Here is a 25024-nt window from a genome sequence, read left to right as displayed (position 1 = left end):
TCAGACCTTTCACCTTGTGAATTGTTACACCCATGATATTTTGATGACGCATGTTCTGCCATGGTTGTCTGTATATCTTCTTAACGATATTAAAGGATGGCTAAAATGTAGACGAACTTAATATACGGATTTGTTTTATAGTCAAACAGGATACATTTTGTACAACATCCTTCCGGTTGACCAAGAGAATGTGTGCATTTCATACTTTAATTCCGGTCAAAGTTCCATTCATTTTCAATTCATCATTGTCGACCTGGTTATCATCATTGCCTAGTAACGAAATAATAACGGACGTTTATGTACGGAAACCAAAAGTTTATTTTTGGTAACAAATCCCGTTACCTTTGACATACTGTAAAATGTAAAATACGTACTAACTTTAAAAGTATAACCTCAAGCACCGGCCAACCGTCTCACTATTCAAAAGAAACCTGTTTGTGAAGAACATCGACATGATCGCGCCGTAACAATGGTATCGACTTTCATTTTCTCAGTGGAATATTAAATGTTTCAAATACCTCGTCAGCATTTGATAGCAAATATGCATTTCTTTTGTATACATTTCCTGATAATGGATATTTCAGACAAATGCAATCCCTCATTCAACAGTTGATCTGTTCTACCTAATACTGTGGAAAAGGAATTTTTCGCGGTGTGGAAATCCTTGCGTTTTTTCGTGTGAACGGAATGAGCGAGGCATATCCTCACGCGACTATGTATTTATAGATTACATAGATTTTAGATGTATGACAGATATAGATTTCAGAACCATTGTCAACGTGAACATTGCTATACTGCAATGAGTTTAAAGACTAACAACACGAACATTTCCACACTGCAATGAGTTTAAATAGTATCAACGCGAATATTGCCACTCCACAATCAGTTTAAAGGCAAACAACGCGAACATTTTCACTCCACAATCAGTTCAAAGAGTAACAACGCGATCATTGTCTCACCACAATCAGTTCAAAGAGTAACAACGCGAAAATTGCCAAATCGCAATCAGTTTAAAGACTAACAACGCGAAATTTGCCACACCGCGATCACTTTAAAGACTAACAACGCGAACAGTGCAACATCGCAATCAGTTTAAAGAGTAACAACAAGAACATTGCCACACCGCAATCAGAAAAAAGAGTAACAACGCTAATATTGCCATACCGCAATCAGAAAAAAGAGTAACAACGCGAATATTGCCACACCGCAATCAGTTTAAAAAGTAACAACGCGAATATTGCCACACCGCAATCAGTTTAAAGACTAACAATGCGAACTTTACCACACTGCGAACAGTTTAAAGAGTAACAACACGTACATGTCCACTCCACAATCAGTTCAAAGAGTTTCAACGCGAATATTGCCACACCACAATCAGTTTAAAGGCAAACAACACGAATGTTTTCACACTGCAATGAGTTTAAAGAGTTACAACACGAACATTTCCACACCACAATCATTTGAAAGAGTAACAACGCGATCATTGTCTCACCGCAATCAGTTCAAAGAGTAACACCGCGAACATTTCTAAACGTATATATTTCCACACCGCAACCAGTTCAAAAAGTAACAATGATAATAGTGACACACTACAATCAGTCCAAAGAGTAACAATGGTAATATTGACGCACCGCAATCATTTAAAAGAGTACCAACGCGAATATTGCCACGCCGCAATCAGAAAAAAAGACTAACATAGCGAATATTGCCATACCGCAATCAGAAAAAGAGTAACAACGCGAATATTGCCATACCGCAATCAGAAAAAAAGAGTAACAATGCGAATATTGCCACACCGCATTCAGTTTAAAAAGTAACAAAGAGAACATTGCCACACCGCAATCAGATTAAAGTTAAACAACACGAACAATTCCACACTGCAATGAGTTTAAAGAGTTACAACACGAACATTTCCACACTGCAATGAGTTTAAAGAGTTACAACACGAATATTGCCACACATCAATCAGTTCAAAGAATAACAACGCTTATAATGCCACACCGCAATCAGTTTAAAGAGTAACAACGCGAATATTGACACACCACAATCAGTTCAAAGAGTAACAACGCGAATATTGACACACCACAATCAGTTCAAAGAGTAACAACGCGAATATTGACACACCACAATCAGTTCAAAGAGTAACAACGCGAATATTGACACACCACAATCAGTTCAAAGAGTAACAACGCGAATATTGACACACCACAATCAGTTCAAAGAGTAACAACGCGAATATTGACACACCACAATCAGTTCAAAGAGTAACAACGCGAATATTGACACACCACAATCAGTTCAAAGAGTAACAACGCGAATATTGACACACCACAATCAGTTCAAAGAGTAACAACGCGAATATTGACACACCACAATCAGTTCAAAGAGTAACAACGCGAATATTGACACACCACAATCAGTTCAAAGAGTAACAACGCGAATATTGACACACCACAATCAGTTTAAAGAGTAACAACGAGAACATTGCCACACAGTGTTCAAAGAGTCAAAACGAACACTTTGCCACACCGTAATCAGTTGAAAAGGTCACGACGCGAATATTTTTAAACGCGAGAATTACCACTTTTACAGTATACGTCTATAATCGGTAGGCGATGGACCCCGAGGAAACGGCAACATCGGACCACTTAGCACTGAATGGAAATATATTGTGCCTGAGGATAATTTACTTTAAGAATTTAATTTATTTATGAGTCATCAATTAAAATAAGTGAAACCTAGCTTACCGTTTATACACATTGAGTGTACATCATTGTACATTTGTAGTTATGAAAGGTTGGCAGACAAGTATACAATTAGTGGGATCAATTAGACGCGAGGAATTTCATCTTCCGCGGGTTGATAAGTAATTGTATCAACCTCAGTACAAGTTTATAGTAGTATAACATGGTAATATCAGACTAAGATAACTTTAATATCCTAACAGAACAAATTCCAAATAGAAATTTAAAAAAAAAAATCTTTATATAATCGAGATTGTTTTCATGATCCAGTTAGATTGAGAAGTTTGACAATCAGCAATCTTATGAAACATTAAGAGAATGTTTATTACGATTGTTTGGTCGACAATTGATCAATGAATTACTGATAGGTGCGGGAATGCCCGCATTTTCCGCGTTGGGTAAATCACGCGAAAATTTAAACACACGAATATAAATTTATGATTATAAAGATAACTTTCAGGAGGACTATTGCCAATATGAATAATTTCACACCGCGATCAGCTTAAAAAACAATAACGGGAACATTTTCACATGAAAGAGTTTCGAATTTTACAATTGATTATTAAACGAATTATCAGTGTTAACGATTTATCTACCAAATTTAGAGTTGTGTTCAAACAAATCATTAGCGAATCAATATAGATTATTCATAATTTCTTACTAATGTTATTTCATATTATGCTTGTTGCTATATCCTTGAATGTATTTATTCGGTGACGTCAAACCAACGCTTTAATATTATTGTTGTTATACTGTGCGAAGACTAAGAAGGTCTGTTTATCTGATCCATTTTAAGAGGCAATAAAATGGAAAATCTATTTATAAAAAAAATCGAAAAGAAAAACGAAAAGTATGTACCGGAAGTAACGTTTTGCAATCTCAAGGTTTCTTCTTTCAAAAAACACGTTTCCATTTTCACAGTTCTTTGATAATATCTTTTTGTTTTGAGTAAATTAGCGCGAAAATATCCATAGATCCATATAGATTTAAGAACCATTGTAAACACGATCAGTTTAATAAATCACGACGCGAATATTTCCACACGCGAAAGATTTCATGATTACAGTATACTGACATCACTGACTGATCTGGAGTGTAAAAAAATGAAGACGGCAAAGCGTAATATTTCTCTGTATACTATGTAACATCTGTAAATTATAACAACAGCTAAACTTGTCATCTTTATCAATATGTCTACACAAGCTTATTTATTAGCCAATTGTCCAGACATTTAAGTCCTATTTCTTCTCCTTGTGGTGTTATCTACCTTGTTTGTTATATTTATTTTATTACTCGGGTTCTGTTGGCATGCCTTGTACCATAAGGATTTTTACCTGTGGTTCCCGAGTCGTTATCTTGTACTGTCTGTATAGCAAATGGATAACGCGGTGATAAGCCCTAACGGTGTGTATGTATTGACTTTGTTATCAACGTAGGAACGACAAGGCGACACAAGGGACTTCCTTTTCTCTCCCTAGGGTTCTATTGATTCTGATCGGGGTACAGCCAACAACTGTAGCACTGACACTGGGTTCACTGGTATACCTACCCTTTGTACGTTAATGGTACCACAGGAATCCGTCATATCAGAGACGTTTAACACACAAACAAATACACAAGAGACTTTCATGCTATCTGCACCTCCGCTGTTCACAAACGGAGCCTTGATAATTTAGTACACTCAAGGATGGTGGACAGTTATACGGGACATTTGTAACAAGCTTTCATTGGATGTTATCCTGAATGTGTTTTCTGTCAAAAAAGGTAAGGGTTCCATTTATACGTTTCATTATAACGATTACTCGAAATGTGCACGGAACGCAAAATCATGTTGTTAAGATTCGAATCATTGTGACAAAATTTTGACTAAATTTTCTCAACAAGTGTAAAACACCCGACTTTCTTATCGAACATGAATGGTTCAAATTGTTATCTTTGTTTGGAAAGGAAGCTATAACCTTAATAAGACATTTATCTCACCAACATTAAAGAATATGTTTTTGATAACGATGACTTCAGTTTAAAATCACTTTCCAATAACGGTTTGAAAATCTCAAACTATAAAATGAACAATTTGATTGTTTTAATATTGAAAAAAAATCTCTATTTTTTGTTGTGCTGTTAAGTTTGTACTTGTTATATCACACACAGGCAGTCGAATTACGTTTGTCTATTTCCGAAGACAAATGCCGATTTCCCTTTTGGGAATTTCATTACTGATGACGCTGTCTGTCATGGTTGGTTCCTGATTCAATACTACACGTGTGCACTGTTTATTATTTATGATTTATATCTGATATTCGACATATTCTAATTACCAAACTGAACAGCTAAGCTTTGGTATAAAAGCACACATTTTAACACCACACATTGCTTAATGATAAATAATAAATAACAATAAAAAAAAATCAATATCACTTATATCTAATTTGTAACAGAAATGTGTCCATATTTACTTAACTAATGCCGTTACAGTATTTCTTATCAGAAAGAATCGAATTCGGAAAATCAATAGTACATTTAAAATGCTGTCATTTGACCTGAAATGCCATTAGCTCCTGTTTCGATGCATGTCTGTGCGATTGTTGTTCGTATACTTATCAGTTATGGACTTTTATGAGGTGAATATATGGTTATATCAACATGAGAAAGTGATATTGACCGAGACAAAGAGGAGGTCAATATCAGTTATTTCAGGTCAATATTACCACATATTCATCGAAATTCAAAGTTCTAAATTGTTATATTAGATACTTAAGAATTGTGTACGTTGTATCATTAGTGATTACATAAGACTTGAAAAATCGCCTGGAGAAAAAGGACCTATTTGTCAGGGAGCATGGTGACGTAACAATTGAACTGACGTCATAAAGTTAATGTAACCTGCTTTTTTTTTAAAGAAGTTACACCGAGTCAGTATTATTCATGAATTTGTTTTTGAATCGAAATATGTTTTGTTTGTTGTGAATGGCCAATAAAGGCACTGTACACTCAACTCAATTTCATATTATCAGATTTGGTCATCAGATATATTTCAAATACTGTCACCTGAAATAGATTTGTTAAATAAATGAGTACAGACTTACTATTACAATGTATGCTGTTTACTGACATACAACTATATTTAATAACAAAAGAAACAATACTTAATATGGTGCTGGTTTGTTTTGTAACTGAAAGGAGTTTCAATGTTTCCTGTGTCATCCTACAATAAAAGTACATAAACAACATCAATCAATTTCAATCCTGTAACGTCATCATGTTTGTTTCTGCCACCACAGATAATTCTGCAAAACAGCATGCAATTAAGTTGCATACAGAACAACTTTTTAGGTGTGTTTGGTTCTGTCAGTGAATTGAGTTCTGTAAAACGATATTAACTTAAGCTGTATACAGAACAGGCTTGTAAAACGATATTAACCTAAGCTGTATACAGAACAGGCTGGTAAAACGATATTAACTTAAGCTGTATACAGAACAGGCTTGTAAAACGATATTAACCTAAGAGTTACGCTGAACAGGTTTGTATGTGTGCTTGGTTCTGTCACTGCAAAGAACAACAGTGAGTTCTGTAAAACGATAAAAACTTAGTCTGCATGCAGAACAAGAGTTCAGGTGTGCTTGGTTGTGTCACTGTAGATAGTGCTGTGAACTGGTATGAAGTTGTGTTCTATGCAGGTGCATATTACATACCACCTGTAACATTAAACAAGGCGTTATCTCTCCACCACAAGATACAAAAGTTAAGTTATAAACATTGTGTCTGCGCATGCATATCTTAAGTGTCATGATTTGACGCATATTTTGTGATAAGGTTGTATTTTTAACGATATTGTTTAAAGATTCATACATGATATGTGTTTAAAGTTAAAAAAAAAAACACGAAAAATTCTGTGTAAGGCAGGCGGGGAAGAAACAAAATCTCGTTAGAATTGCTCTAATCTAATTAACAATCAGTTTCACTGTTTTGAATGACACGCTACAGGAGCTAAAATGAAGTTGCAATATGGAAATAACAGGTGACTTAAATTTGATGTAATTGTAATATCATACTCCTTTTAAAACTTTTTGTTATGAAGACAGGTCCTCAAAATGCAAAATAAATCAAGATAATTCAGTAACAATTAACAATAGTGTCAACCCAAGGAGATGAGCAATATTTCGTAATTGTTAATAATGAAGATTATTTATCGGACCCTTTTATCCGGGAAAATGTTTTCGTGATCCTTAGGAGTTTAAACACTTTAAATACTTTTTTGCTCATTAATCTGGCCAATCCGTTAAATTAGATTATTAAACAATACATCTCCAACACACAAGCAGGCATACACACATAGGAGATATTAGCCAAGTGGCATAGAACTAGTAGTTATCGCCTGATAAGGCAGCTCCTGCGAATTCCTAAAATCGGCTTTGATTACTGTATATGCTAATTGCATTGATTGTATAAGTTGTATATATATATATATATGTATATATATATATCTGGGTCAAAGAAGTAATATAGACGGGGGGGCCCCCTGCTGTGACTTAGATTCATCGCAGTATTGAGAGGCGACTAATGAGACATTCCGTAGCAGATTGGAGATTTTTCACATTTACCGGGCCAGATTTCCAAATGCACATGTTCCACGTTTTTGATATCTCTCGTTGACTCACTTAAATGACAGTGCATCTTGCGCAAGAATAGGTCCTCTACATCAGCGTTCCTTGTCCGCAATGCTCCCAGCTTGATTGCTGCCTTCGGCTGTCTTTAGCCGAGGGGACTATTGGTTTTATATGATAGCTATATTTTCAATTATACTATATCAATTCTATCTTCTTGTAACTTATCCACACTGTTGGAATTACTTCTTTGCCCCATATATATATATATATATATATAAAGAAAACATTGAGAAGTCCTTGTGTTGGAATTAAATATAAAAAATAGAACAAAAGACAGAGATAGCGTCTCTAGGCCTTTGTCGGGTTGATTCCCCGTTCATCAGGAGACTGTTTATTTTGAAAACAGGTATTGTGAGGTCATAGTATATATATATACTGTAAAGCGCTTAAGAGTGGCTTATTCTCGCTAGATAGAGCGTTATATCAAATGTTGTATAATGTTATTATTATTTAATGAAACAAACGTACTGGTATGACGACGTTGTACCACTATTGTACACACAATTTTTTTTTAAATGCAATTAATATCTACAAGAATGTTCTAATCTTGTTAAATAGTAGATGAAACTGACTCTCTACTTCATTTAATTTTTTTATTGGAGATGAATTTATCAACTCTTTTTTTCTTTATAGATATCAAATATTCGGGAAATTAATTGCATCGTCGTTTGAACAAATCTAACTCGCATTATGTCAATTTCATAACAAGCGTCTACATTGAGGTATTGATTGAAGAGATGTTTATGAGAAAGACAATTCAGAATCAGGTTTCGGTATTTCAATAAACAAAGAACGAAAAAACACATTGACTCATTGTCCAAACATTTTATACAAATTCAGAAGAATATTATTGATTGAACAACAAAACAAGAGGACATAAAGCTGCCTAATCGGTATTTGTTTTTCTAAACAGAGTGAAATATACCCCTTTTAAGACTTTGGTTTGACACCTGCGATAAGGGCTATAATGTACACGGGTCGGAGGCACCATGTTGTGCATTTATCTAAAAATCGATTCGGCAAAAGCAGAGTTGAGATAACATGGGTTTGTATTATTGTCCATGTCAAAATCTGAACGATTATTTTTCATTATTGGCATGGGTTCCTTTTCAGGAAGGGTTACGCATATTTCAGATCGAACCACCTCAATCGAACACTAAATAGTCGAGGAATTGGCTGAAGTAAGCTCTACCAGGTCTGACTTTATCAGGATACATCAATTTTCATTACATGGGTCCAATTTATTTTTACCTTTGACACATTACGTACAGTCAATATAAACGTTACCAATTCTATGTCAATCTAAGGTAACTTAATGAATTTCCTAAATACTCGGACCTTAAAAGTTGTTTGACTTAATGGTAACACCATTCTGATTCCCTGCTAAGGGTTACTGCAAAAGTGTTAATTTATTATGTTTTGAAATCGATTTTGTTGGTTTCCTTTTATAATTTTCGAAACATGTGAAATGTTGCCCACAATCAGGAGGGATGGATCTTAGAGCATATTGTTTTAATTATTTTCTTCGGAGTATGAATCAAGGCAGAATTATTCGTTTCATACCCCGATAATATTTTTAGCATTAATATTAACACTTATCAATAATTTTCAAATACCAATTAACAAAGTAACAACTTGATGTAACACTGAGTACAGTTTAATACAAATCGACCCTGTCAATTCAATTTTTTATATTATTATTATTTATTTATCTATTTATTCAATGTTATGATATCCGCCTTCAACACTCAGTGTTGAGAATGTATGAGCCGTAAATAAAAGAGTTGAACAGGAACCGTGGAATATTACACGATGAAATTATTTCGATTTTTATGTTCAATGGTCCATCAACTTTGCGTAAATGGGTCACTGTAGCTGCACATATTTTGTTAATTCAACCTTTATTAAAATGCAAGGAAACTATTATCAGAAATCTTCATTTCCTTTTAAATGGATTGAAAAAAACAGAGGTCACTCTGACCTAGTTATGATGTAAAACATGTTTAACCTCTTCATTTAAACCTGAAGTAAAAAAACATTATATGAGATAATATAAGAAAAGCAAATCACGTTTATTGTTCGATGTAGTGGGGAATATAGGTCAGTAAGACATTGCTATTTCGTTCGACAGATCTTTTAGCCACACTTTCTGCCAATCGCTTTGTCTAACTTGGGACTTGGAGACGCTGTCATTTATATAGCGCCCTATATAATTTGTAAAATTACTCTAAAGTGCTTTACAACATATGAATAATAGTAATGGTTATAATTATGAAAACAAAAAACAAAGTCTTACAATCACTTTTATACATTTAAGCAAGCAATGTGCACATAATTTGAACAAATGAAATAGTGATATTTACATGACATCTTTGCAAGGATTCTAAAATAACATCATGAGTTTTCTGCGATCAAACAGATATAATTGCAGGCTTTCTGAGGAATTAAACGTTGTGTTTCCCCGAGAGAATAGTTCCCCAATGATAGCTAACAGATCTGATCATTCTTGTCAGTGAGATGGACGGGTTTTGATGAGGCTGCGTATCGTTAAGCTAACCAGCCTTTGACCAGATTGGCAGCTTGTAATCTTTCCCATTGTAGTTTGTAATCAGTGTTTTGATTGGTCAAATCAGCAAAAGTGATCACTTTCATAGAATGAATAATTATTAATATATCACTGGTAAAAATGTAATAAATAACGTGCTCTAGGGCATAACTACTGTACCAGATATCGTATAACTTATATGATTAAATAATTGAGATTAACATTCACGCGGTGTATTTCAATCTCATACTTACATATACTTCTCATCTGTAACTGCACGATAAAGAATACCAGTGTTCTTCATAAAACAAGTAAACTATACAGACTTTATTTATTAACCCAAGCTTTTACATGGAGATGTAGTACATGGATAATATTTGATAGCTTCATATTGAAGATTGTTGCCAATCAAATTATGCTCCCTTTATTATTTAAATTCGTATGAAGTACTCCCTTGCAAAGTATTCGGAAACGTAGATACATTTCATCGAAGAGGGACGATATCACCGTCTTATCATCTAGATTAAATCAAGATAGATAATTAATATCGCCTATATCATGACTTAACCAAACAAACCACGTTGCATTATGGGCGCCGTTACCCAATCCTTTACAATTCCATCACCAAGTAAGGAATATCATAGTTAGCTACTCTGTTCATAAAACTTGTTCTGTGTGGGATATTTTGTGTACGAACCAAGCCCATTTGTTTGAATATTTGGCCACCTTCCTAATATAAATAGGCGTTATCGTGGCTCCAGGGAAAATGAAATGGGTGTCATTGTGTTTTAAATTCCGGGGTAACCATGGGGTGCAGATGTAACTACTCAACAGTCAACTACAAAATCGTGTGTCACGACGTATCGTAGTTATTTACAACACCTACAAACTCAAGGACTTGCAAACTAACAACTTCATCTTCATATTAACAAAGAAAACCAAGCCTCATGTCCACATTTAGTGTGAATATAATTGTGTGTCTGAGAGTCTTTTATTTTCAAAGGACTTTTCCCTGATCATAACATCTCGCTGTGGTATATATGGTCAATTGACTCTTTGTATATATACATTTTAACGACTTTATCTGATTAACCTGAATGCATAGGGAGACTATATTTATCCAGTAGCATGCTCAGATGAAGACCCACTTTCAAGGTCACATATGGTCAAATGTGTATGAATCGTTAAATGACTACTTCAGGTTCAAGAAGCCGCCTAAAAGAGACCATAGTCAATCAAAATTCCAACCCCTGAATAGGTCATATTTAAAGGCTCCAATTAAAAATCGGAATTCATATAAATTGAACTTGTACATTTGTTATGATAATGTTCCATAGCGAAGTAATAGACAATAATAAGGCATTAAGACTGACGTCCTCATAAAAAAAAAAGCTCATTAGGTTAAAAACAGGTCAATCTCTTTTGCAACCCAACTGAATGCCATGTTTTGACATATTAACTAAAACTCATTTATAATACCCAGGTCATACCTATGTATATAGACCTAGGCATGACGAAGCTTAATTTCGGATTTACTAGCTGTAGAGAAACATTCCGGCCTCAAAGCAAGATAAGTGTGGCTATGAGAATGTACAAAAGGCATACAATGCAGTAGGGTTATTATACCATCTTTCAGAGGGATTGTTGTTGAACCTAAATGGAAAAGAGGGTAGCTTATTTTGACACATATTATTTTATTATTATACAAGACCTCAGTTTGTCTGCTGTACAGTGTGACGTAAGCTTACAACTTTTTCGCCCTTAGTCATTTTATTTTTTATTGGGATCATTTGATAACGGCTGACGAGGGGGGCACCATCGAAAAAATGATTTTTTTAGCTCAAGTTGAGGTCCAAAGAGTTGCAATAGGACAGCAGATCACCTTTTGTTTCTTTAATGTCCCCGAATCAGAAGACAGAGAAAAGTCCCCAATTGTGTAATCAGTTAAAATAGCAAGTAGTGGAATAATGTTGGTTGATTAATTCCCTGAATAGTACTGACTGTTTATTTAACCCCTTATTTGTTCAGAAAATTTGCTTCCTCGTAGATAAATCACATTTTTTCAAATTCAAATATTTCGGGATTTTAATAGTCGGGATTCAAATTTATTAAGATTCATATCTTTATTTTCATAGACGAAGAAATACTTAAATTGTTTAATTTAGAAGATATTAAAGTCGTTTGGATACATTAATATTGTTGAATAAAAGCGTCTACTTGAAAAGTTATATACCAATATATATCTCACTGTGTTCAAATAACTGTTTGCACGTGTCAAAAACATGAATTTATTGTAACAGTCACCAAATCCTTACCATTATTATATTGCTATGTAGTCTAGTACAGCCATACAATCAATAGTTTAAGTAAATAAAGAGACCTACCCTAAAACTGCAATATGTTTCCAGAAAGCATATGATTCAAAGATAAGGTGGGTTATAAATTATACTTTTAAAGGATACAAAATCAGAACGAATGTCCTTAAGTAATACATTCAGGGTCCAATTCGATAACGTTACGTCAACATTATTACCTATTTTTGAATTTCTGATGCATAATATTTGCGATGACAGGAACAATTACATATGCACTTATTTATAGGTGACTTGTTATATAATTACGTCTAAATAAAACTTAGAAAAACGTGTAGGGAACGTGGTGTCGCAAATGTTTTTCGAATACCAATCAAATACCGTGTTATCTCTAATAATAGAATTGTCTCCCGTTGCAAATAAACGCAAAAATAATTATGTTTTCAAACGGAGTTGATTAACAGCATTGCTTAAAATGATAAGTACTGTTTTTTCAATTCTATAGTTTAATGAATTGAATTGTTCTTGAGAAAATGTGCAGTGAACTGGAGCACAGTTAATTTCTAGACAAATTTAATGAACAGCGAGGCAGTTGATATTGAATTTGTCTCAAAATAAACTCAATTAATCACCAAATGACAATGGTATAAAAGCAATATTCAATATTTACGTTTCGATGGAAGTTGTTTCTTCAAGACTTCTCCATGAAAATTATAGATTACATGTTTATAGCTTGAACATCCCAGGTCGCCTCCAAATTTTCTTTGGAGGTTCCTGATATTCCTTTTGTTCCGGTGTCTCCTCAGTTCCTGTTGTTGTCTTTCGTTCTTAAGTTTTGCTTACGTCTTTTTGATACCGTGTATTCTATTTCGCTATTATGACGGCTGTAAACAGAGATAATCATAAACAATTCCCATTCGATTGTTATTCGGCTTCCGAGTTGTTCATGCAGCTAACTACTTCTAAACATAATTGATCTAATTTTAATCTAAACACAAATATACAGATTAATGAATGGTATGATATGTGTAACAATAAGCAATTTCAATAAGTAGTTTTTCTACGGTTTTTGTGTATGTGTAAATGATATAAGTAGAATAAAAGGAAATCAAACGAATGCTTCTTAATTTTGTAAAATTTTTAAATTAAATTTTTAAAAAATTTTTAAGGGGAAAGTAAACTAACATTATTTTCGCCATCAAGTTATTTTTTTTTCAATGTCACTATTGTACTTTTATTTTCGATCAAGCTCTTTTCAATCGAAATAGTTTTACTATCTATTTATGTGGTTTTTTTTATGTGTTTGTTTTTGTTTAAACTAAATGTGTGAAACACTGCATGAGTTGAACTCAGGACCTTTACATTGCTATGACTGTGCTACACACTACCTATTTTGCTATCTAGAAATTGCAAATACACAGCATCACTATGAAAGGCAAACTTTAAGATAAAACATTGATAGAAGATTTACCTTCACACGGGAAACAACTTTAAAAATAATCCTTACGGTTGCTTAATCTTCTATATATAAGAGACTATACATTTAATGAAAAAGCTATAAATGCAACTCTTTTTCACGATTATTACTGATGCAGTGACATCCTTAACCTTATTGGTGTTTTTTTAAATGAACGTTTTTGGTTTTGATCCTGAACATGTTTATCTACATATTAAATAGCTGAATGATATGAACAGTCCCCAACTCTTAAAATAATGCTGCCTTTTTCACAGCAATACAAGGGCCGTACTCATAGAGATACTTATTTTACGCCAGTATTTACAGTGTCTTTTTGACTGTGATAAATCACTTCAATGTAACTATTTATGATATTATAAAAAAAGCAATGACGTAACTTCTAATAAAAAAAAAATCGTGCTAAGACTTTTCATTATTTCAATTTGTTTAAAAAAATCAATAACTTATACATGACGTTCCCAGACAAACACTTTATGTTACCTTCCAAAAGTCGATTGTGCACGTCCATTTGCTTAAAAACTTCAATATAAATTATCTACAACTATAATGAACGATTTCAATGTGACTTGAACGGCATCGTCCCGAGTACCTGTTATGGGTTTTCATCACTTCCAGTTTAGATTTTATATGTAAAATTTTCTGAATAATTTTAGAGTGTAATGTAACCTCTTGTGCTGTGACATCACGCAGTCATTATTTACTTTCAGTCAGTTCATATCAACCTGATAGTGAAGCATATTGATTTTTATTTCATACCTTTCTTCATTACAGTGTCATTACACCCGTTTCTTGAATTGTTTTGGACATAACTTAACCAATACATAGAGGGGCTGTATTGGTCATACGTTCTAATTTACTCACAACTAGGATACCTTGATGGCGTCACGGACTTCCTAACCGTATTTTGACACAACACCAGAAAATGGCTTGGATTCAAATTGTTTCAATGTAATATTTAAATTCAGTACGAAAATTTACGTCCACGAATAATACATATAGTATAAAACTTGGTGACGTGATAAACAGAATCTTATATTAGCTTCCACTTAATAAGAATTTAAGAAGCATATAAAAGATGCTTTCTTAAATGAAAAGTTTTTGACTTGTTATATATTTCTCATACGAAATGAAACTTACTTAAGATGTTCAAAATAGGTATTTGTGTAGTTAGCTTTTCAATCAAGTATTTACCTGAGTACCGAAATGAATGCGTCTGCCATTAATTATCTATAGTCTCTACAAAATGTGTTCATTACTAGATTTCGATACACAATGATTTAGATGTTATATTTTAATATGAGGGCGTGTCACTGTTTGTACAACCTCATTTGCCTTGAGCTGATTACGATATGTATAAATAAGCATGTTATTGTCCGCTTATCGGAACAGATCAGAACCCTTTGTGAATATCCATTGTTTTCTATTTTTAAAACTGATGACAAATTGTTCTAAATGTATATGACATATAAATAAACATATAATTATTTATGGCTCTCTTTCAAATATGACATAATCACATAACGTGGTGAATATATTTTAGAATGTGCGTGTAATCTTGAAAGGTTTATTTTGCAGAGGGATTAAAATGGCGATGAGAACGCTGCGTTTCGGACTACTTGGATTCCTATATATACAACTACTCCAACACGTTTCCGCACAAGGTAATGTTCTGTACAGAATATTGTGTTCCATTAACACGCTTTAATGCATCGTTGTGTGTAAAGAATTACTGTAAAGGGTATTTTTAGCGATTTGACACTCTTTAATACATCGTTGTGCGATATAATTAGTGTAAAAGGTATATAGCGTTATGCAATATACTTACTGTAAAGGGTTTTCAGCAATTTGTCACGCTTTTAATACAACGTTACGTGTAAAAAAAAAATGTCCAATTTTGTTATGGCTATTTGACTCTTCAAGCGTGATGCGGTGAAATTGTTTTCGTGTTATTGCAATGCTGCTGATATGGGTAACTGTTTAAACATGTAAAAAAAGGACAAAGGGTATTTTGTCGTATTTGGTATCCCGATATGAAATAGATAGCGCTGTATTGTAGATATATAAGCTGCTTGTTTTCAAGACCAATTTACCTTCAAATAAATAGGTTTCGGTAATTCATTAAGAAGAATTATAATCATGACGGTGGTGGTACGTGTTTCCTCTATGAAAGAATATTAACATAATATTAGTCACTTGAGCGATTGAGTCAAATGTATATTCATTGTGTTGTTTGAACGAAATACCAAGCGTCTAGTTGACAAAGATAAAGATTTAAAAAGCAATTGTTGTTCTCCATGATCATGGGATTTATTTCCTTATTTTTGTGGTAAACTTGACAGTTGTGGTAAAATATCTGGTTAATATATTCACTAATTTCGAATCGACCGTTTTATTTGCCTGGTCAATATGTTTCAAGAGTCAATTTGTGTCTAATCATATGCTGATTAAATGGAGGCAAAAGTAGTATTATATTCCATGTCAACAACAACAACAACACCAATAGGTGACTTTATACCCAATTAAAACGGTAAACCGGTTATATTTAATATGCTTCATGGTCCATACTGATATGGAAAGTTTCAACCAAAACAATGTCATAGCATTTTTCGATCAATATTTTAGACAATTTCATATTATCGCAGCGAGGTCATGGGTATAGCAATTCTTTCGCTTGACCGCTCCTTCGTTTGCTCGCTCGTATGTTCACTTTCTGCCATTACCCTAATAAAGGATTTTGACTAAGTTTCCCATAATAGTTAAGCATGAGATTTCCGCGAATTAGTCGAATTTCATGGTGCCCAGGTGTTGATCAAGATCAACTTGAATATCCTTACAAAAGCTTTGTCGAAAGTACATAATCATTATTATATTGATTAGGTATAAGAATACCTCGCAAGAGTTCGTGTTCCATGGTACAGAAGTCCAGTTCACCGTTACTGTTTTTAAATACATTTTTTGTTTTTGCCGTCTGTTTAACGACCTCATCCCTACAATTTCACCAGGGATTTGTATCGTTTGTTGCCATGTCTTGTTGACAGTTAACGGTATTCAATTCCCTACTATAGCCGAGGGAGTAAAACGATACCGTTATCCTACAATATTTTCAAGGTACATGTACTGTAGTAAATTCAAACGACCTATTGTAGGCGTGTCATACAAGAGAGTGGATTACATGACTTTATCATATGTTTGTATGTATGTAGGACAGAAATGTCCCATGCTGCTGTACAGATTTTCTGGCTGGAACCGAGGCTTACCAGGAGTATTTGATCCAAGAATTATGTACCAAAGGATGAAACATTTCTTTCCTACGTAACTTACATATGATAAAGTTTTCTGAAATAATTTACCGTTTCATTTGATCTAGACGAGGATGTTTAGTTGCCATATGATAGCTAAATTTCATCGTTATACTATATCGTGTTTCAGATAGCAGTTCTGGCATACCCATTATAGACATACCAGACAGTGGGGTAGAGAAAGGTAAGTACTCGTCCAAAGTTCATCCATGTACGTTGGGATTTACCAAATTATTGAGACCACAGTTAAACCTGTATAAAAAGACCACCATCGGGATGTCCGAAAAAATATGTTACACCGATACAAGTTTAGATCACAATGAAACCACTAAATGGGGAATATGGGGAACTTTTGGAACGTTGAAAGTGGTCTCTTTATACGGGTGGTATTTAATTGAGGTGGTCGTTTGATCATATATGACTGTGAAATAGTCATATTAATTAATTAACTAACTTCGCCATGTACAAACCCAGAAAGTTAACAGCTTACTTCCGGATTAAACTAGAAATTGTTGGTAACAATTTGAGGGGCTTTTCAACAATCAGTCTGATTGAGTCTTTGATCACAAACCTTTATGTAAACTCATGGTCTTATCCCCTTTGAAGAAAAGGACATTGTAAAGCATAGTACTGAAAGGTACTTTGTGTTTAGTTTTATATAAATCAAACTACTAAAAGTACTTTTTAAGAAGATTGATTTTGGCAGTAACTGTTATAGTCATTCTAATTTTGATCCTCTATCGAAAGCCGAAAGTTGACCTTTGACACAACTTAAAATATTTCCAGAGAAAACTAATTGCATTGATGTCCTCCACATCAAACCAAAATATAATGTAAACTTTTTTAATCATTTGACCTCTATAATTTTGAAAGTCAATCAAAGTCAGTCCTTTTTCGGATCAAGACAAAAGTTTAGTAAAAATATTTAGTAGGTAGTCTTGGCAAACACAAATTCATAGACTGGATCAAATCTTCTAAAGCAGAACATCAAAATAAAACGAAAATGAAGACATCAAATACATCATGTCGGAATCCCCCTATTGACTTGTGAAAGAATGTTTCAAAAAAGTTAAAACATGAAAATGAAAATCGATTTTTAATCATAGTTGCTTATACTAATAATGGTATTAAAAAGAAGTGCATAGTCATCAGGAGGCTACCTTGCAGAAGGTTTCTGTTTAACTACATCCATGCAATGTGTTGTGAAAACATATTTTACTTTATCTTGACGAGTGATTACTCGTGATTATATCATGAGTGGTCTGGTGAAGCAGTGACTAGCGCAATTGCCTTTCAACAAGGCGGCTGGGGTCCGATTCTCCGATCGGACGTGAAAAGGTATGGGGTCACTTGCCCGATCACGTGGGTTTTCTCTTGGTAGTCTGGTTTCCTCCCGCATTAAGACATTCGGCCCAACAAGAGTGACTAATATAATTTGGAACAATTTGATTCATTATTGTTTTTAAATAATGAAAAATGTATACATTACATGATTTTATCATGTAATTAAGCTTATGTGATAATAAAACCAGTCGTCTTCAAGATAACATCTCCATGATTTCCTTTCGTGGCAAATTTAAATATAAGTGTAACCTTGAGCGTCGACCATACGGTAAAGTTCTATTTCACTTTAAACCTTTTCTTTCGTACAGGTGATGTGTTTCATACATTGAACTGTTCTCTGGTGGAGATTCCTGCAGAGTGCAAATTTTTCATGGACCTACGTAGAACAGATACAAACCAAACTGAACTGTATATGAAGATAGATCTGCTTTCAAATTGTGTAAGTCTTTGCTTTTCAAACACACCTTCCACTGTCTATTATTTATGAAGGAACTGGTTGCGATTAGGTTTGTACATTTCAATGTATACAGAACATCACTCAGTGATAACATATAATGAAGTATCGTGGGAATGACATACATGTATAAATAAACATTAAATGATATAAAATATTTTTAACCTTAAGTGTATATCCAAAAGACAATCAAATCCCCTTTATCATTTAATCGTGCATTTTTATACTTATGACAGCAATATTATTTTGCAGAATTTTGATGGAAAACTATGCAACAATATGCAGTGTGAGGTAAGACGGTGTTTTGAAGATTTTATTATGTAATGTACTGGAAAACTGGAAAATATAAAACTATTATAATTATTTGTTAGTATTTTGAATGATTATTTTTGATAGGGTAATATACATTGACATATTTAACTTAACACACACCTATTTCTGTTTTCTTATTGATCATTACTTCATTTACCTCAAAGGTATGTTTAACTGCCTAAACTTCCAATGTGTAAGCATTTATTATAACTACATAATATGAGTAAAAATTTGATTGTGACAGAGATATGAAAAAAACGGTACATGTCTTTTGAACAATTTATTACTTATGCTTTATTATCTAGAGACCTTTGAGAATGAATGGCGGATGCATCCACTTAAGTTCTTGAACATTTGCGTTGGAAATTATTTCCTTAAATTATATAATAACATTACTATTTTTCAGACGGGGGGCCCATTTTCAATTCTTTTCCGGAGAATTGCAGAAAACATTCATTCTATCAAATTCAAACACAGCTCGTATACAATTGACGTTCCTGAGGTATGTGTCATTTCTTTTCATTAAATAGAAATGAGGTCATAAATACACTATACGAAATAAACAGTTTTACTTGTCCAAACGTGCACCTCATTGGAGCTATGTTAGCATAAATTTAAGTGTTTGCATAAGATTTTTTAACCGACATTTAACTGTTAAGTTCTTATTTTGGACAATATTGTGTGGTTTGGTCAGACAAAAATTAATGACGAAATATGTCCTTTTTTGATGATTATCTTTTCTCCATCCAGGATCTCCTCGTTGTGACTTTGCAATTATTCATGTTTGATTTAAATTGTTTTATTATAGTCAGCAGTAACTGGAACAATCCTGTACAAGTTCAATGCGAGTAAAATGATAGACAAGACAGATTGTTATAGCGGTACTGGAGGGAGTGGTTATGTTTTTAGTGTCAAGGTAGGATATACTAATAGTTTATCTAGGTTATGATCAGAATCAAGCAAAATCCTATAGTTAGCATATCAGTATTGTACATTGACATTGAACAAGGAAATTGTTTAATAAGAGTTGTTGTAAAAACTAACTTAAAGTTAATTGTAATTTACTTTAAAGGGAATATTGCTTGTGTTATTGTGTTGCTCAGCTGGATAAATGACACCAATTTTTATTTTTGACTCTTTTAAAAATCTGTTCTTGTCCAAATTTATCACAAGAAAAATCAAAGGTAAAGATGTCATAATAATACATGGTAGTGTATCTTAGAGGTAATAAATTCATGACGTTTTGTTTTAATCAAAATTTCGATTTCAAATATTTATTTCGCTGCAGACACATAACGACACCTTTGGAGTGAGCAGTAGCACATTACATCTCAAATCAAAGCTCGATTACGAGAAAATCGAAACGTACAACATCACAGTTTCAGCTGTTGTAAGTATATATATACTTAAGGTAACGTTACCACTCAGTCATTTTTAATCCACTTAGAGGTTATAGTATTTTCTCCCTTCTATGCATAAGATGAATCATCCTGCAAGGCGTTTTCTTACTTAAAGTTATTTCCCCTGCCAAACTTTTAAATGTTTTATAAAATACAAGAGTAGCATGAATTATGAAAAAATCCTTTTGAAAAGGATGTGACAAAGTATTTCACAAGAATGGCAATAATATAATATTTCTACTTGTTTGTACCCTTTACCTTAAGTTGAGTTATGGCAAATAGTTTTCAGCCATCATTCGGCCTTCATAGTTTCATTATATGATAGGTTCAGTAGCTAGATATTTGTTTATATATAAGATAAAGTTTCACATAGGTTATCATTAAGAAATGTCGCGTTTGATTGACATAGATATTGATTTAACATAATGCGTTGGTACCCTTCATCTTAACTAAAACATATTAAGACAAAATCAAATACATTTTTGGTGTTAAACGATGATTCCTTATGAAAAGAGTTTTGTTTTGTTACAACACACATGTGCATTCAGGCATATAATGCATGTCCTGAGTGTATCATTTAAATTATAGAGTTATTAACTTAACTTAAATGATTAATATATATTGACTATCATATTGGTAATTCAGTATTTCCTTCTTTCATACTTTACAGATGATAATGATATGTATTTTTTCCCCAGCTGTACGAACAAAATGACACGACAGAGTTCATTATCAATGTGATAGATGTCGATGACATGGACCCGCACTTCATTGATGCTCCGTATTGCCTGAATATCACGGAAAACGTAAGAGTATATTTAATGAGATTTGTATATTTGTACTATTTTTATTGCTTACTGTTGCTTTTCATTTTAAAATTATATTTTGACCTAATTTGTTGACGTTATTTATATATTTTATATTATCCTTTTTACTCTATATAACATAAAATCTACACACAGCATCGTGCTAATATCATTCGCCTTGATTTACTCCATGGTTCATATATATCTTTCCTTTTCATTGAATTTCCTTGAACCAATTATTGCGCCCCTGAAATGATTTTGTACAATCAACTGGTGTTTAAGCAAACAATATATTCAACTTTCCCTGTAAAAGACTTTTCAAAATATGACAAAGTTTTCTTGGAAATAAAATTTCTCTACCATTATATTGTAAGGCGAAGAGCAAAGCAGAATAACAAAACCGATTTCATTTGATACCCCAAAAACAAGTCAACAGTAATGTATGAAACATTTTCGGATAATTATTCGAACATATTTCTCTTAGCAAATACATTTTGTTTTAGTTGCACTGTATAACCCAAGGTAATTTCAATGAAAAAAGGTTTAAATTGATAAAATAGAGAACAAACCTGGGCAAATAACGAATGCTTTTAGTGCGTGATATATTGAACTTTATAAAATTTAGCTAAATTTGAGCATTCAATGACGTCAAAAACAGAACAAAATATGGTATCGCTTTAAAATGCTTCCATTTATGCTAATTGACCCTTTCAATAATTTAAGAGGGGGAGATATATAGCTACACTAATTCAATGTTAAGTTTCATACACTTTCATATATTGTGTATGCAAAAATGTGGAAATGTTTATTTAAACATCAAAGGCAATTGCATATAACTAAAATATTGCTCAATCTCTTATGTTCTAGTATACTCTTTGGTTAATTGACCTCCACTCAGTAACACAGACGACTCTTAGCAATATGAACCATTGAATCATCAGAAAATAAATGACATTAATGAAACACCAAATAACGTTATCAAAATCAATGAAACTTTGAATGTGTTCTTTAGGAATAATCGCCTGAAATTACAACTATGTCAAAGAGGATATATGTTCCTTTCTCCAAATTTTTCCTTTCTAAATCGAATAACAAAGATGTTATGGTGTAACCCTGTCTGTTTCCGGAAATTTATATTAATATATTGTGGTGTGGTTTCATAATTACTTTTTATTGCAATTAGTTATGTGATCATTTTTTACTCGTTTTCAAGCGAAGGTGGTCAACCTTTTTCTTTCCTATTGTTTATCTCATTTCAAAATAAATGATAATTTATGTCATTTACTTCTATCCCTATATGGACCCCCTGAACTGAATTACGCAAAAGCAATACAATGCTGTATACTTTAAGAAGTAATGCCCATACGAGCCTACAACGGCATTATGGACACTTAAGATTTACTAAAGTAAATTACATATAAACGCAATATAAATATGATCCAACAGGAGGGCGACGTTAAAAAATGTTAATGATAATATAGTCAAAAAATATTTTCATCGAAGAATTATCTTTTTCTCAATGCCATATATTAAAAAGTATAAAGGGAGATAGTTTATTACATAAATGCATTATTTCTACAGGATACAAGCACTGTTAACAAATACCTTTCGACCACACCTGGTATAGAAGCGGAAGATAGAGACAAAGGCGAAGGACGTCAGAATCTAACATACTCTATAAAGTCGGGATCGAATGGTACGTGATGGACCTGCAAATTCGATTGGAAAATTACTCAAATTGATCACTTACATTTGCTTTTCCCTACAGTGAGTTAAAGTCAGAACAAGCATGGATACGTCTCAATTATATGTGGAACACGTAAAAAAGAACAATTCAATTCAAAGTTTTAAATTTTAAATATCTGTAACATTAGACAAACTCATTTTAAACGTATTGTCAGTATCACGTGTCATACCACAAAGGGAAAGAAATTTAAATATTCTTTCTTTTCTAACAATGGTTTCTCGATATTCCTCTGAGACTCGTGATTTGCAGTACGAAACAATTATGGGTTTCTTGTTAACGTGTTTAAAACATATAAACATATAAATAGTAATATTAATATCACCGTATGTGACTAACATTGTGATATAGGGAAAGCGAAAAAAGATGTGGGATAACGAATAAGATGTGTTGCCATAATTACATGTTCATGTGCCTATCAGTTCTCTATAAACAAAGTACCCAATTGTTCATCGTTCAAAGGCACTCTCGTATAAATATTTCCCTTAATTTTTTCACGCAGGTATTTTTGATATCGACAACAGAAACGGATGTATACAGGTCCATCGTCTGCTGTTTTGGAAAAAAGATGACCCTAATGTTTACCACCTCACCATACAGGTAACTTAAACGATATCGTCTCAATAAATGTTCCCATATCTTTTCAAAGCTGAAATGAATCTAAAATGGCAATTGTTTTTCATGAATGAACTGTCATGTGATGTTCTTGACTGATCTTAACTATATGTACTCAGCATTTTTATCCTAAAATAATACTATTTGCGCAGGCAACCCAAGACAATGATCGAGATAGATATTCAACTTCCGGTCTGACTGTTTACGTCATCGATACCAACAACCACAGGCCAAAGTTCAGCACTAATCCGTACTACGCTGTCATTGGTGAGCATGCGCGAGTTGGAGCTTACGTCACTAAGGTTCATGCTGAGGATGATGATGAGGTAGGTGATGAAGATATAATTTCATTATAATAAGGCCAAACAAAAAATCGTTCGTTTGTCCGGTAAACCTACCTACCCTATTGTTTATGCCTACCCTACACTTTTGAAGGCAATTTTCAAAGAAGCGTTGTTAAAGTCAAGATCACTCTCCTATATAAACCATATAAAACTATTTGTTAAAATAAAATTTGTTGAATACCTCTCTACCCTAAATATTTCCAACATGTTACAGGAAACACATATATTTGGTTTTGTCTGGCCTAAGCAAACTCGGCTTATATCATTAGTCTTTCTAATATATATTTAGAACGTTAATATTTATAATAAAATCAATTTCAGTTAATTACAATAACATGTATATATTGCTCTATTCCTAATGCTCTTTCTTGATTAACGATGAATATTCTTCATATTATCTTACTGATATTTTATATCTAACATATATGATATGAATATACTCGTTGTAGGAATATTTTGGTTGCCGATGCTCTGAGTCGATGTTTACTACATTGTTTAAAATGTCCTTTTGCCCAATACCTGCATAGCACAATAGTCATTTCCATTATGCATTTCCAGACGATGTACCAAATAAAAAAAAAATCATCTTAAAAGATTTGGAAAGAATTATGTTATACAAAAGGTATATTTTAGAGTTAAATTAATATACAAAACCTTCCAAGCAGGTTTGTTTAAATAAAAAGTGTATATTTTCGGTACACGAGATATTTACATCCGCTAATTAAAATAACAAAGTTTATTACGTCACGCATTGCATTGCAATGACAGGAAACAGATTTTTTTTTAACGCAGGCCAATTGACTTTATGCACGTTCTATTCTAGTTTTTGCACAGCAAAGGTAGTTATCGATTAAGCAGCCATCAGGCCCATCTATGTAAGATAGAAATAGTGCACATGCACATTGGAGAACGTGAATATGCAAGAATATGGAAGAAGAAGAAAACTAATAATATAATATT

The 25024-nt window shown here is 33.1% G+C and overlaps 1 protein-coding gene across 1 annotated transcript in view; it reads left to right on the top strand.

The window, feature by feature from the left end:
* The first annotated feature begins 4105 nt into the window (after positions 1–4105).
* The window catches only part of LOC110448378 (cadherin-23-like), a 35981-nt gene continuing 15062 nt past the window's right edge, over positions 4106–25024 (top strand). Inside the window, exons 1-12 of the mRNA XM_021494575.1 lie at positions 4106–4508; positions 15322–15407; positions 17176–17229; positions 18698–18828; positions 19096–19134; positions 19562–19657; positions 19964–20071; positions 20444–20545; positions 21254–21361; positions 22943–23057; positions 23608–23705; positions 23873–24046. Coding sequence (XP_021350250.1) covers positions 15332–15407; positions 17176–17229; positions 18698–18828; positions 19096–19134; positions 19562–19657; positions 19964–20071; positions 20444–20545; positions 21254–21361; positions 22943–23057; positions 23608–23705; positions 23873–24046 — 1101 coding nt within the window. The 5' untranslated portion in view covers positions 4106–4508; positions 15322–15331. The remainder of the gene's footprint in view (positions 4509–15321; positions 15408–17175; positions 17230–18697; positions 18829–19095; positions 19135–19561; positions 19658–19963; positions 20072–20443; positions 20546–21253; positions 21362–22942; positions 23058–23607; positions 23706–23872; positions 24047–25024) is intronic.

Source organism: Mizuhopecten yessoensis, unplaced genomic scaffold (genome assembly GCF_002113885.1).
Source record: "Mizuhopecten yessoensis strain PY_sf001 unplaced genomic scaffold, ASM211388v2 scaffold4025, whole genome shotgun sequence".
Lineage (NCBI taxonomy): Eukaryota > Metazoa > Mollusca > Bivalvia > Pectinida > Pectinidae > Mizuhopecten > Mizuhopecten yessoensis.
The sequence above is the reverse complement of the archived record's forward strand: the minus strand, read 5'-3'. Positions and strand labels throughout refer to the sequence as shown.